Consider the following 14808-nt stretch of genomic DNA (forward strand, 5'->3'; position numbering starts at 1 on the left):
TGCAAGGCTGCTGAAGTAATCGCCAGACTCAGTGCACAAGATGCATATGATTGTGTGAAGGTTAAGGCTAGCCTTTTAAACAAGTACCACCTTTCAGCCGAAGCTTTTCGACAAAGGTTTTGAAACACTGGGAAGAAGGATAGTGAGGGATATCCGGAGTTTGCATATGGCTCAAAGGCAAACCTAGTCGAGTGGTTGAAAAGTGCGTAAGCGTAACGAGAGCAGAGACATGATTATTGAATGCATGTCTCTAGAGCAGTTTTACAAAAGCATCCCACATTCTGTGAAGCTTTGGGTGGAAGACAGAGGAAATTTAATAACTGTGGAAAGGGCAGCCGAATTAGCCAAAGAGTATGCAACATGTAGAAAGCTGAATGCTGAGGACGGAAATTGGGACGGTCAAAATGGACCGCGGAAACAGTTTCCATTCAAAAAGGGATCGCACATGAAACGACCAGAGCATGTAGACGCGGAGGAAAGGACGTCAGAAAAGAGCAAGAAGTCAAATGGCAAAACCGTACAAAGAGAGCAGAAAAAGGGAATCTTTTAGGACAATTCACTGCTATAAGTGCCACAAACTCGGACATATCACTGCGAACTGTGGAAGCCTAGCATAGTTTTGTCCTACGTGGACGAAAGAGATGAGAACATGGAACTTTTAAGCCCATATCTTCACAGCATGCATATTAATGGAAAACCATGCTGGGTGCTACGAGACAGTGCCACCACCATCGACATTGTCCATCTGTCTTACGTGACGGTAGAGGACTGCGTCGGAGAAGTAGCATGGATCAAACAGGTTGTAGAAGAACACAGTGTGTGTCTGCCCATGACCAAAGTCAAAATCAGTGGACCGTTCGGGAAGCCCATGACCGAGGCTGCAATTTCCAAATTTTTGTCTCTGCAGTACCCTTACATTTTGAATCAGTCAGATCAGTTACTGCGTGACAAAGGGCTTAAACAAAGAAAGGTCTTAGTACAGGCGTTGGCACGAGGCCAAGCTCGGAAAATTTCGTCGCTTTCGGCTGAAAATGCAGAAGCTGCTCCAGCGGAAGTAGCAAAAGAGGTAACTTCAGTAACCGAATCCGAGCTAGGCTCGAGGGACGAAAAAACGGTTGAGGAAACACGGCCAGCTGACCAGCTCAATGGGAGCGTCTCACTGGGGTGTCAAAGTTCACACCTGCAGGAAGAGCCAGCTGACACACTCACAAGTGAGACAAGGTCGTTACTATCACCGGCCTCAAAGAACTTTGATCAGCTCTTACATGTGGACAGAGAGTCACTGGCAGCTGAGCAAAGTAATAATGTCAGCCTAGCTAAATTACATGAAACAGCTAAAGAAGGCATTGCTAGGCGCAATGTGACGATGCACGAGAAAGGAGGCTCATTATATCAGCACTACAGAGACCGAAAGGGCAAGACTCTGGATCAGTTAGTCATACCTACTAAGTACAGGGAGGACCTTTTGGATCCCTGTCATGGAAATGGGTGGTCAGGCCATCTAGGCATAAACAAATTGAAATAAAGATTGCGAATGTGCATGGAATACTACTGGCCTGGCTGTTTCAAAGACATAGAAAACTGAGATCATGCGACGCCTGCCAGTGCTCGGCTAAACCAGGAGACACATGGAAAGCTCCACTAAAGGTAGTGCCCTTAATATCAGAACCTTTCAGACGACTTGTGATAGAAACGGTAGGGCCTCTATCAAAGACAAAGTCGGGTTACCTGTTTATCATGCTGTGTCCGACTACAAAGTTTCCAGAGGCAATCCCTCTGAAAGAACTCGGCTCCACCGAAGTAGTTGATGCGCTTTTGACAGTATTCCCACGAGTCGGGTTTCCAGCCGAAATTCAGGCAGATCCCAGGCCAGTATTCGCCAGCTCACTAATTTCCACATTCTTACAAAAGTGCGGGGTAAAGTTGATGCACAGTTCTGTCTATCACCCTCAGTAAAATAGTGTAGAGAGGTGGCATTCAGTGCTTAAGGGAGTTTTGCAGGCGCTCTCTTACAAGCACAAACAGAACTGGGAGAATTGTCTTCCGGCTACTTTCTTTGCTTTGCGAACAGTTCCTCATAAGGCTACATGGTTCTCACCAGCAGAACTAGTGTATGGGAGGACACACTGTTCCCCACTGAGAATGTTAAGAGAGATGTGGGTGGAAAGAGGAGAGAGTCAAAGAGTGGTAGAGTATGTGCTAAATCTGCTGGAATGGCTAAATGCAACATAAGAACTAGTTGAAAAGAACAAAAGCATGGTGCAAAGGAATGCCAAGCTATATTACGACAGGATGTGAGGCTTCGAACGTTTAACAGTGGGGACCAGGTAATGGTTCTCAAGCCTTCAAGAAAGAACAAGCTTAAGTTCACTGGTATAGACCCGTTAAAGTGTTGCACAAACTTTCAGATACTAACTATGCTCGGAAAATGGCCGGTTGCAGGAAGGAGGTGAGGATATACACACCTTAATATCAGAACCTTTCAGACGACTTGTGATAGAAACGGTATGTATGTATGATAGAAGCCATATGTAGAGCAGAGCTGGGTCGTTAACTTTACCATCAAAGAACCGGATGACATTAGTACCGAGTTTAATGAGTGTAAGGCTACCTCCAACTCAGAATTCAGCCTGGAAGAAGTTGTAGAACACTCGGTAAGCACAGGTGCTCCTAAACCCGAGCAGCTAGATGAGCTTAAGTGGCTGCTAGGGGAATACACGATAGATTCAGCGAACAGCCAGGTAAAACCAAACTAATAACACATGAAATAGAGCTGACATCAACCAAACCTGTAAGAATAAAGCCTTGCAGGGTGTCTCCATGACAGAGAGAAAATATGGAGGCAGAGATGCAGTGTATGCTAGAGTTGGGAGTTATTGAGCCTGCTGAGAGTGACTACATGTCACCACTAATGTTTGTGGAAACCCCTAATAAGGACCCTTGTTCGTGCGTCAGCTACAGAAAGTTAAATGCCATCACCAGGTATCATTTGTACCCGATACCCAACATTGAGGAACGAATCGAAAGATTCAGCGCTACTGAATACATTTAGACTCTGGATCTTGTGCGGGGATACTGGCAAGTTCCCCTTTTAGAAAGTGCCAGCCCGCTATGCTACATCTATCTCACCTATAGGCACTTTTCGCCCTCTTGTTCTCAGCTTCGGACTGAAAAACATGCCGTCTAGCTTCTCTAAGTTGATGGAAATTGCCCTAAAAGACTTGCAGGAGTTCGCCTTGCCATATCATGATGATGTCGCAATTTTTTCTAACAGCTGGAAACAGCATGTATCGTACCTGAAGCAGGTCTGGTTGAGGGAAGCGGGATTGATGAAGGTGAAAAAATGTAGGTTTGGCTGCTCACAGGTTACTTATCTGGGCCATGTTGCCGGCCAGGGTACGAGATGGCTGGCTGAGCTGAAAACAGCTACGATTGAAGATTTTTCACAGTCGCGCATGAAAGCAGACATTTATTCATTTTTGGGACTTGTTGGGTACTAGCAACGGTACATTCCGAATTACTTGCAAATAGCAAGTGTTTTAATGGATGCACTCCTAAAGGGAGCACCGAGTAGTGTGCACTGGGATAAGAACAAAGAGAACGCTTTCCAAGGTTTGAAAATGTTATTAGTTTCTCATCCTGTGCTTCCTGCACCTGACTATACAAAGGAACTCATAGTTCAGTGGGACGCAAGCGACAGGGGAATGAGCGTGGTACTTAGTCAGGTCGGCAATGATAATGAGGAACATCCTCTTCTCTATGCCAGCCGTAAACTAGCTGGAAAAGAGGAAGCCTATAGCACTTTAGAGAAGGAATGTGCCTCTTTGGTTTGGGCAGCCCAAACGTCGTGTTACCTGTACGGAGCGAGATTCATCTTCGAGACCGACCACTGCTTTCTGACGTTGCTTAATCAGATGTCTCAAAATATGGCTGCTTGCTCCGATGAAGCCTTACTCTCCAACAGTAAAACTTCTCTGTTAGATATAAGAAGGGAAAGTTGCATAGCAATGCAGATTGCTTGAGCAGGCTACCTTGAAACTCGTTCTGCGTTTAGGGATCCCTACTAAATTTTGTTGTTTTATTTTAATAAGACAATCCCCTTTTATGTAGCAGAACTCCATCCATGATTGTTAGGGCGACACGAAATTCCTTCAAAATTTGGGTAGCGAAAAGCAGTATTTGTTGTTTCTGCACTCATCTTTTCTTTGAAGTCTGGTGGGTTTAAAGCAAGATCCAAGATCTGCACAGAGCCGTGTTGTGGGGTTTGCTTTGCTGTTGCCTATCATTGTGAGATGTTTTGAGGTGTATGTCAGCATTTCGCAGCTGGTTGCTGCAAGCCAAGTCATACCCCTTGCCACCAGCCATTCTCTTCCTGCCCAGCGGTTATCAGCACTGGCCAGTCGAGGTTTTCCAGACCACGAAGGAGCTGTTGCAATTGGCCAGGGGGTGATAGTGACCTTCTAACCTTTCCTATCCCGCTGTGACAAATCGTTTCGTGAAGCCAACAATGCATCTCCCTCGGACAGACTACCGGCGTCGCAAGGCGAGGCAAGTTTGGTGGTCTGAGTATTGTTAGCTGGTTCGCTGTCGCCTTCACAGACCAATTGGAGCAAGAAAACTCCTGGAAAAGGGTGTTCTACAGCATTCCCCCATGGACTTCAGTAATCGTCACAGCCGTTTGAGACGCGGCAGCTAACTCCGGAGTCATCTCAGGAGCCAAGGCGTGCTAGCTTGACCTGTCTACGAGGCCCCATTCCTTTCAGTGTGTACAGTGAGACAAAAGCGCAGGAGTGAGTGTGTGAACCCTCTCCTTCAAAGGCTGGTCCTTCGACGACACATCGCTCTCAGTCTTTCTTCATTAATAACCAACCCTCGAACCCACTTCCAGTGACTCCCGGCATCCCGCAGGGTTCTGTCATAGGTCTCTTGTTAGTATTCCTAATTTACATTAATGACTTACCCCAGCATATATCTTTTTGCATCTGCTTCTTCGCCAATGATTGCATTATTTATTGCCAGTGACTAACCCATCTTACCAAGAATCCCTTCAGGCAGACCTAAACCACTTGCTAAATTCGTGTTGGCAGTGGATGATGACACTCAACCCTAACAAATGTAAGTAGTATGTGTCTTTTCACCACAGTCGCAAATTCTTTGTTTTCGAATATACCATTTCTAGCTCCCCTGTTGACTTCGTCCAGTCTTACAAATACTTAGGTATCACCATTTATGAAGATTTATCCTGGCTAACATGTGACTAACCTGATATCATCAGCTAATAAAACACTAGGTTTCTTAAAACGTCACCTGCGGGAAGCTCCACAACACGTCAGACTACAAGCTTACATTTCACTCATCAGCACAAAACTAGAATACGCATCGGCCATGTGGAACCCTAATCAAGCAAATTTAACAAATGGCATTGAAGCTGTACAATACCGGGCTACCAGGTTCATTCACTCTTCATATTCATATGACATTAGCATATCATCTCTAAAATTGCAATCAGGCTTGTGTAATCTTTCTGCTCGCCGCCGCATTGCTAGTCATGTCTTGTATCACAAGTTCTTCTATTCATCACTAAGACAAGAACCATGCACCTGCGTACCCCTACCATGCAGATCCCATTGCATCGGTCACCCTCTTCAAGTTTTGTGTCCACGAGCTCGTACCTACCACCTTCATGAAATCATTTTTTTCTCGGGCAGCAACTGACTGGAACGGCCTTCCCCATCATGTCGTTGCCATAATGTGCCCAACATTTTCGACTGCTGTAAACGCCTGCATTTTGTAAACCCCATCCCTTATGTAACACCCCAGAAGGGGTCTTTAATGAAAATAAAGTGATGTGATGTGATGTGGCTTTAGACGCTCCGATTGGATGAAGGTTGGACAGCAGTTTCCCTGGCCTAGAGATCTAGGGAGGACAGAGGCGGTTTTAAGCAGCCGTTTCCGTCTCCTCGTTGTGCTTCATTTCAGTCATGCTAGACTGATGAAATGTAACATTCTCCACCCATCATGTAGATATTGTAAATAAATCCCGTACTCCTTGTTCTCGATGAGAACGCGTTCCTCCCGTCAACAACATCCTTAGTGTGGATGAGTTGTATGATGGCATGGGCCAGCTACACCTTTTTGACATGCCCTGCCCCAAATCTCGCACCGCCATCAAGGGAAGTACATCCAGAAAGATTGTGTCATGTTGAGACACTACAATCTGAGAAATATGCTGAGAAAGCTTTAAAAAAATCGGGGATATTGTCAAATATTGTCCTTTAATGCAAGTAGAATTCACTGTGATGTTGAATGTGCATTCATTATCGGTAAAGTTGTTTGAAAGTGTGTGTTAAAATATATCAGCTTAAACTTCAAAATTTTTTTAATGTGCCTTCATTTTACTCATGTTAATTGGAAACATTGAAAGAGCAGATGTTGAGAATCTATGTGTATTGAATGGCTGCAATGCACTGTGGCTACATCTAAAGATGTACCATGTTAAAAAATGATTTGGCTGCATGGTGTTTGTGGGTCATGAATATGAATTATTCAGCTTTTATTGCATTAGGAAAAACAAATTTTCAGCGTTCATGGGTTCATGACGTTCAACAAATGGATAAATTTCTCACAAACAATGATTTATGTACATCTGCTGTCACTCCAGGCTGATTATTTAAATTGAATGTTTGGTTTTGTCTGCAATGAGTCGCTCAGTTTCAGATTGTTATTCTTTCAGCGAACATTCAGTACCTTACAAAGAATATACAGACAACTGTCCCAAAGTCAAGGACTGCAACATGACCCTCGGTTAGTAGTAAAAGTGAGATAAGAAGTAAAAAAGCAACAAGAAGAATGCTATGTAGCTCAATGCTAAAATACATAGGTAACAAATTTATATGTTGAGAAATCAAAGGTTTAGGTCTAAAAGCATTGGCCTGCTGAGCACAAGACTACAGGTACAGTTCACAGATGTTGCAGTCTATTCTGGTATGGGTGAAATGAAAATATTCTGGTGCTTTTATATATGCGGATCATAGAACTGAGGTGGTGAAAGTATAATCTGATGTCCACTGTCACATTGTCCTTATCAGTTTATTGTGTAGTTTTGGGATGTCAAGTCAATCAGTCAATCAATATTTTGCTTAGCCTTACACATTCTCAATGTGAAGTTCTTAGCCTAACTACATGTGCCAGCCAAGGTTTCCTGGCCCTTGCATTAACTAGCTTTTTATGATATGTACCATTGGGCCATGATGCAATAAAGCCTGTCAAGTTAAAAGGTAAAGGGTTGGCAATAGGAGGGCAAGATTGGCCCATAACAGAGCATTGCCTGAAATGCAGCGAGGCACGTCCGTGCAAGTCAGTGATCCAGCTGCGTTTTTAAATGCATCTGTTGGGTGCCAGCCTCAGTTGGGGACACCCCCACTGTGAGCATTTTTTGTTCTTGCCCATCGCTGGCTCTTCGTTAATTGAAACAAGGGGTGACCACGTGCTGACATGGCTGTGGTAGCTCTGACAGGTCACGGTTGTGGCCTAGGCCATGAACGGCTCTAATGAGCTTTTGGGCTGCATACGGAAGTGGCTTTTTCAAGGTCTCACTAATGACAGACTGATGAATATTCATGGCTCCTGAGCAAGTTCACTTCTGCTTGTCTCGTGAGAAACAATCTGCTGCTGCCAGGGTTGGGCTGCTCGTCGAACTTGTGAGTCTTCTTAGTTTCAGCTTATAAATCTTGCATTGTTGTTCTCTCGGTTCAAAATGGTATTGAAGAATGCGGGTGAGGTAACTGGAATCTTATCTTATTAGCATGGGCCTTAGAGCAGAACAAGTCAACATTAAGATAAGGATGCATTGTGCAATACCTAAGGGCCGGGACACAGTTTCTAATACTGTTACCACTGATCCTCTGCAGTAAATCTTCTGCAATAAATGTAGGAAGAATGGCCTGTTGTGTTTGCTAGCAGATGAATGGGTGTTCACATGATGCCATTCTTTGCCATGATTTTGTGGCTAAGTTTGTAGGCACATATATACCCTTTCATTTGAGAAAGACAAGTGCAGTATGCAGCAAGTGTTGGGCGCTCTACACTGGCATAAGCATGTGGAAAGAGTTACCTCCAACTTGCTATGGCTGGAGTTGTTCAACTGAGCCTTTGTGCATCTCGCAGCCTCTGGCACTGTCATGACGAAAGCATACGACTTCAACTGGCAACGTCCTGTACCTGAAGCCCTGCTCAAGGGATGCATCTTTGACCGTTGGGAAGAGGTGTGTTTCCTTGCTTTTTCTCTGCTATGCTGCATGTGACACACATGCTACGTCCAACAAGGACTACTTACGATGAACAGTGTGTGCCATACTTACATATTATTGCCATGCATGCATCGTTTTACTTCTGGCTAATGATCACTTTTACTCGGACATCACTGGCATGCTATCCCTCTCACAGAAGACATGTTTACTGTATTAAAAACTGTGAGAATGTTGTTGTCACTGTGATAGAAAGACGGGACCCGTCATGCTACAGTATGTTCTCCAAGAATATTTGACACACTTCAGAGGGCGGATGGGATTGCACAATGCTTGACCATGCTTGCCCTTTTCTGTCCTCGCACAACTGTTCCAGGGTGCCCAATAAACACTCCTGTTCTCCTCATTCACCTTTTGGTTGGTGGCATTGCACTTTCAGTGCCCTGTGATATTATCACTAACCAAGGAGTAGCTTAGCAGCTTATGCTCTGTTTAACTTGAACTTTGAAGCAAGAAGTTGAGATCTGTGTTTTTAGAGGTCTAGCTATCCATTCGTACTTGCAGGATCCCATGATTACCGTGGCCGTTCTTTTGTTTGACATGGTACTCTTTTTAGACATACTTGAAATGAGCTTGTTGATGTGCTGTCATGTACAAGTGTTGGCTGCAGCACTTGTAGTCGCTGTTAGGATACAGCGCACAGCAGGTGCACTTTAAGACAACAAAGAATTGCAGTTCTTATAGTTGAAGTAAGTTAAATTTGAGGGCTCACCAGTTAAAGGAGTACTGTCTTAACATTTTAAACTTTTCATTTATTGCATTAGATGAAGCCCTTTATTTAAAGTGAAGAAAATTATAGTCGAGAACGTCAGTGCTCCTTTAAGCCCAGGCCATTTTTATTAGCGTTTACTTATGTGCATGCCTTTCTTGCCCACAGGAAAAAGAACAAGTAGTCTACGAACCTAATGCTTTGTTCCGAGTTGACGAGTATGGATTTTTCATCTATTGGAACAGCGACGGAAGGGTGTGTACATTTATTTACGTTTATTTTTTCTTTCTTTCTTTTCTTTTACATACATCAAGTGTGCAGCTTGTAAAATGTGCAGCCTGTAAAGTGTTTGCCCTTGTTTAACACATACGCATTGCAGGACTGGGACCTTGATCTTCGAATCTTCCTCTCAGATGTGTTTTAACTGTTTTGTTCTCATAGGGTCATCATTGTTAAGGGTTCCTGCAGGCACCAGCTTTTGAACAGTCTTTGTCTCTTATCATAGAGTGATGTTGGAGCAGGAAGTAAAAGTTTTGAATGTAGAGCAAGTATTTCAGATGGGCATGGTTTTAGAGACACTAAAGGAAAACAACAAATCAGTTTAGGCTAATAAAGCATTGTTTGAGAACACTGCAGGCAGTCATTTCAAAATAATAGTTCAATTATTAGATGAGGAAATGGAGGTCGAAGTATCAGTATTTGAATTTCGCGTCGAAACCCCGGCGCCGGTACGTCAGTGTGACGTCAGGGATTCCAAAGTATGTTTTCGTATTTGGGCCGCGTTGGCTGAGTAAAGGTTCCCGAAACTTGCCATGTTTAATATTTGGTTCCTTTAGAACACAATGTAGTCAATCTGTACAGCTATATAATTAAGTAGGCCGTAGAAGATGCCATCAGAATCCATGACGTCACAGAGACCAGGTGCGGAAACCTCAAGGAGGCGTTGCCACCCGTCTTTCGTTCTTGCGCCTTTTCTGGCTTACCAAGCGTATTATCGTAGTAAGAGTGGTGTTTTTGGTGTCCTAGAGAGGTAATTTACTGATGCAGAAAAAATCATTTTTCTCTTTAGTGTCCCTTTAAGGACACCTGTACAAGACATACAAGTTGCAGCATGAAAGAACAAAGTTAACAAGATTCACTCTTATTAGGGAGTTCTATGTTTTGCTCACCCAAAGTTAGGGGATGTGCACCGCCGGGTGTACGAAATAATAAAAAGGTGCACACAGAAGAAAGCAATGGTGGTACAAAATAGTGTAAGCGGTGCATGGGGCTATGGGTACACAAAGACCCTTGGGTGTGCTATTTCTAAAACTTCCTGCAGTCATCAAGTCCAGGAATGGATGCATTTTTCACATGGTGGCAGCCTGCATGCATAACAAAGGCCCCCCAGATGTTTAGTTGCACACATATCTCACAACAAATGTTGGAAGATGCCAGTTATAAATTTCTCAGTGGCAGAAGGTGTTGTCAATCAATCAATCAGTTGATTTATTGATTGTGTTTGATGAAATTATGTTTGATGAAATGAAAGGTGGGTTTGATGACTGAGATGCTGACGGTGAAGCCATGATGACGGAACACTGGCAGCTAGCATGCAGTAAGAACAGGCTGTGCATTATCACGGTTGCTTGGGACCTGATGGAAAGAGCGACTGCGGGGACGCTCAGCCTGTTATTACCGCATGCTTGCCACCAGTCGCAAAGGCACCTCACAGACTCTGGAGAGAGAAAAAAACACAACTCGCTCTCTGCAACAGTTACTTTTCGCAGTTTATGGACTTTACTCTGACATATTAGGAAGGCGTGCGTTGCACGGCAACATGGCGCGGTGAGCCACGTCGCATGGGAGAGTCCAAGCGAAGAAGGCGTTGCCAACATTTGGTCAGCATAGTGTGCACAGTTGGGCACAGTGTAAAATTTGCGTGTCTGTTGCTCGCTTTCCTACCTGTCTTTGGCTTCGCTGTGTGTCGTCGGCCCAAAGTTGAGTTATGCGCCTGCTGTGGGACAGCTCAGACATCAATAAACTTTGACATGCCAATGAGCAGGACGGTCAAGGAAAGAGACGCACACAGCATGGTTGTCAAAACAACAGGTGCCAAAAATCAGCGCTTCAATGTGATGCTTGCAATAATGGCAGATGGCCAGAAGCGGCTGCGAGGACGAGCTGTTGTGGATCCACAATGTGGATGAAGAGGCCAGCGACGTGGATGACAAGTCTGGTGGTTTCAATGTGGAGTGAAGTGCAATAAAAACGCTGTTACGGTTTGCAAATACAGTCGAAACCTGCAACAACGAATCCCCGCGTAAATGAAATTCTCGAGACAACGGATTCTTTTGTATCCCCGCCGAATGCCTACAGGATTCAATGCATTTTGTACCGCTTGACAATGTAATGCCACTTTACTACAATTCCGCGTCAACGAAATTTGCCAGAGCATAACCCCACATATTATCCACTCACACAAGGCTAGCAGGCTCCAAAATGTGCTCAAATGCATTTGCTTTGCGACGAAATTTCGTAAAATACGACCACATTGCACTTGCGCCGGCGCCGCCATTTTTTTTTTACCGAAACAACTAAGCGCCACAAGCAATCGCGTGTGCTGAGACACATCATGGCCGCCATCTTGTTTGTTGATTGCTCGTTTGAAATTCCACACATGTTGCTACAGGCATGTGGCGACTGTTTTTGCATACCTAAGGTCCGCTCGATTCTCCTGCACCGTTGTGAACCCGTTCACAGTGGTTCACGAGAAGCTAGGAAATTCTAGTACTATATTTCTTCAGTTCAGGCGCAGCACGATGCTCAAAATGAATGCCAAAGTACAGACACGGTGCAGGCATGTTGTTTTTTCCGACTAATGTTCACGGAAGGCGTAAGCTTGAAAAGTCAAGAACTGCTGGTATGATCGGGTCCCGAGGCATAAGTACACCTGCGCTTATGTAGACACAGCAGACACACATAAGCAGGGTTTTAACAGTGCTTGTGCTTGTGCTTGACATAAAAAGTGTAACAGCACAAACACATGGAACCACAAAGTAACAAGGATGTCCTTGATACTTTGTGTTTGCATGTGTTTGCGCTGTTACAATTTTTATGTCAAGTATGCACCAACTCGCCCAGAAAGAAGCTTTAATGTTGTGCTTGTGCGCTGTGTCGTCTGCACCTCGTGAACTGGTTCAGGTGGTGCAGGCAAATCAAACGTACCTCTATTACAGTGCGTAATGTGCGCCTCGGTGAGAAAAAGGCACCAAAAAGAAGGAAATCCACGACCCACCAATGTGGAATTGTTTATGACGCTTGAGATGGCGGTTGCAGCATGGAGTGCCATGCATCGAGCCGTGGTTGAGCAATCATCCGGGAATACGCATCCCTTGCTTCAAGAACGCTGGTTTTGGTGCCACCCGAGAGGCATCACGTGTGGATTCGGCACCGGATGTAGATTTGTGCAAAGGGGCCGTAATATCGATCAATTACCTTCGGGTATACGAGATACGATCACTTTCGTGCTCGGCACCAGATGCGTCAGCGCCTCCGGGCGACAGCATGGGGCGAGGCAAGGTGTGGCTGGCTGCACTTGTCAAAGGGGGGGGTGAGGACCAGGTGGCACGGGTGCAGCAGAGAGATAGAGGAAGGAAGTCATGGGTGGCACGTAGCGTGCTGTGCGCAGATGGACGGCGTGGCAGGAGAGTTGCGGAGTACGGTAATAAACTGAACGTTTGCGACGGACATGGTGGCCTGTCGTCGTTCGTAACAGCACAACATTTGGGATTGCTTTCTACAGCCCAAAAAGTACGAAAAATAAGATATTGAAAAGGTGTTCCTTATTTCACATGACACTGCCTGAAGCAAGTGTCCAAATAACACAGCGCAGTCCTGGCAAATCCACTTCTCTGCTTTCTTCATGCTGTAGTGGCAGCACATATTCGCAAACAAGCAGGCTTGCCAAATATTTAGAATATATAATGCTTCTTTTGTTACTGAGAAAATTCTTCTGAAGCCAAAATAAAAATAAATAAAAATAAGTTTGACCAGACTAAGAATAACCACAAAAAGCAGCAGCAGCTACTGAACAGTCACCTGTTGAACCTACTGAACAAGTCATCTGTTGATACCTCTATAACCAAAATAAATTACAGTAGTCTCACTTTTTCTGAACCCAACGAAATTGCTAATGCTTTCTCGCATTACTTCCGTTTATACTAATAACAACCTACATGCACAGTTGCATAATACTTTAAGCCATACGACACAATCATTCTTCCTGTTTCCAGCTACACCAAATGAAGGGTTTTCCATGATTGCTAGTCTTAAAAATACAAGGCCTGGCATAGATAAAGTTTGTGTAAGGCATTTAAAACTGGTTGCACATTTAGTTTCTGACATGCTCTGTAATATTATTAACCTCACTTTTAACCCCGCTCATTCCTTTCATTTTTAAAAAACGCTAAGATTATTCCTGTTTTTGAAAAAGGGTGACAAACAAACAGTTGTCTACCTATTACTGTCCAATCGCAATTCCTTCCTGCCTTAGTAAACTCATTAAAAAAATTGGTTAATGTCTTAATAACTACATAACAAAGCTTAAGTGTCACGATCCACCCGGGCTCGTGAACAAGGGAGGGCTCGAGGCACCCTCCAATAGACAGACGCTCCGCAGCGTGGTGGTGCTGAACGATGACTGACCGGTGAGCAGCCGTGCTCAACGGTGTTTATTGTGGTGCGGTGACCAATGTTGCCTGCCGAGCTTTAGCAGGCCACCGAGCTTGGCGGGCGAACCAAGATTATGCCCGAGGGGGCGTCACATACTTGCTACATCCCCTTACCCCCAGTTTGTTTGTTAAATGAAAAACGAACGTCCATGTTCACAATATGAGGCTCTGCCTCCATCCTAGCTGGGTCGACGGTGCCTGCTATCCAGGCGAGTAATGGTCTGGTGGCCGCTGTCGTCGAGTACTCCGCCTGGGCACCGGTGTCGACGGGTTGGGTGTGGCAACGCCGGGTGCTGCCTGGGCCAGCCTCGCTCCATCCGGAGGGTCCGTAGTGGTCGGCCTTGCGAGTGGTGCCGGGCTTGACACCGGTCCCACGGGTGCCGCACCACTGGCTACGGTTGCCGCCTCCGAGGTAGGTGGTGCTCTGCTGGGAGCGACTGGTGCTGCCGCTAGTCCTCCTGCAGGCTGGAACTCAGAAGTGGCAGTCGGGGGTGCTGGCCAGGTCCCGAGGCAAGGTCTGACATGGTCGGCGTGTCTATGCCACATGGCCCCGTCTGGCATGTGCACAAGCAGCGATGAGGCGCTGGCAGGAGACACCACCCGTCCCACAGACCAGGGTGGGCCAGGACAGAAGTTCCTGGCGAAAACTGGAGCTCCCGACTTTGGCAAAGGCCCGGGACGGCATCCTTGGTCAGCAGCCAGCTGCTGCTTCAGCTGCTTCACAAGCACTGTGGATCGGAGGTCCGGATGCAAGACGTCCAAGGGTGTCTTGACCATGTGACCCAGCAGGAGCTCACAGGGGGCATAGCCAGTGACATTGTGAAATAGTATCCGGGCAATCTGCGTCCGGAAATCCCCAGTCTGGCTCTTCTTGAGCTTGTCTTTGATGGTTTGCATCACCCGCTCGGCTGCACCATTTGAAGCAGGGTGGTACGGTGGAACCATCATCCGGCGGATTCTGTTTTTCGTCAGCCAGGCCAGGTACTCTGTGCTGGCGAAAGCAGGACCATTGTCGGACACTATGACATCCGGCAACCCCTGGGTGGCGAAGACCTGCCGTAGTGCTGCAATGGTCACGCTT

At 45.6% G+C, this 14808-nt stretch overlaps 1 protein-coding gene across 1 annotated transcript in view; it reads left to right on the forward strand.

Moving 5' to 3' along the window:
• norpA (no receptor potential A) overlaps positions 1-14808 on the forward strand; it is a 307805-nt gene that overhangs the window by 38666 nt on the left and 254331 nt on the right. The window contains exons 3-4 of the mRNA XM_072289167.1: positions 8167-8264; positions 9184-9270. Coding sequence (XP_072145268.1) covers positions 8181-8264; positions 9184-9270 — 171 coding nt within the window. The 5' untranslated portion in view covers positions 8167-8180. The remainder of the gene's footprint in view (positions 1-8166; positions 8265-9183; positions 9271-14808) is intronic.

The sequence above is a fragment of the Dermacentor andersoni genome, chromosome 7 (assembly GCF_023375885.2).
Source record: "Dermacentor andersoni chromosome 7, qqDerAnde1_hic_scaffold, whole genome shotgun sequence".
Classification (NCBI taxonomy): domain Eukaryota; kingdom Metazoa; phylum Arthropoda; class Arachnida; order Ixodida; family Ixodidae; genus Dermacentor; species Dermacentor andersoni.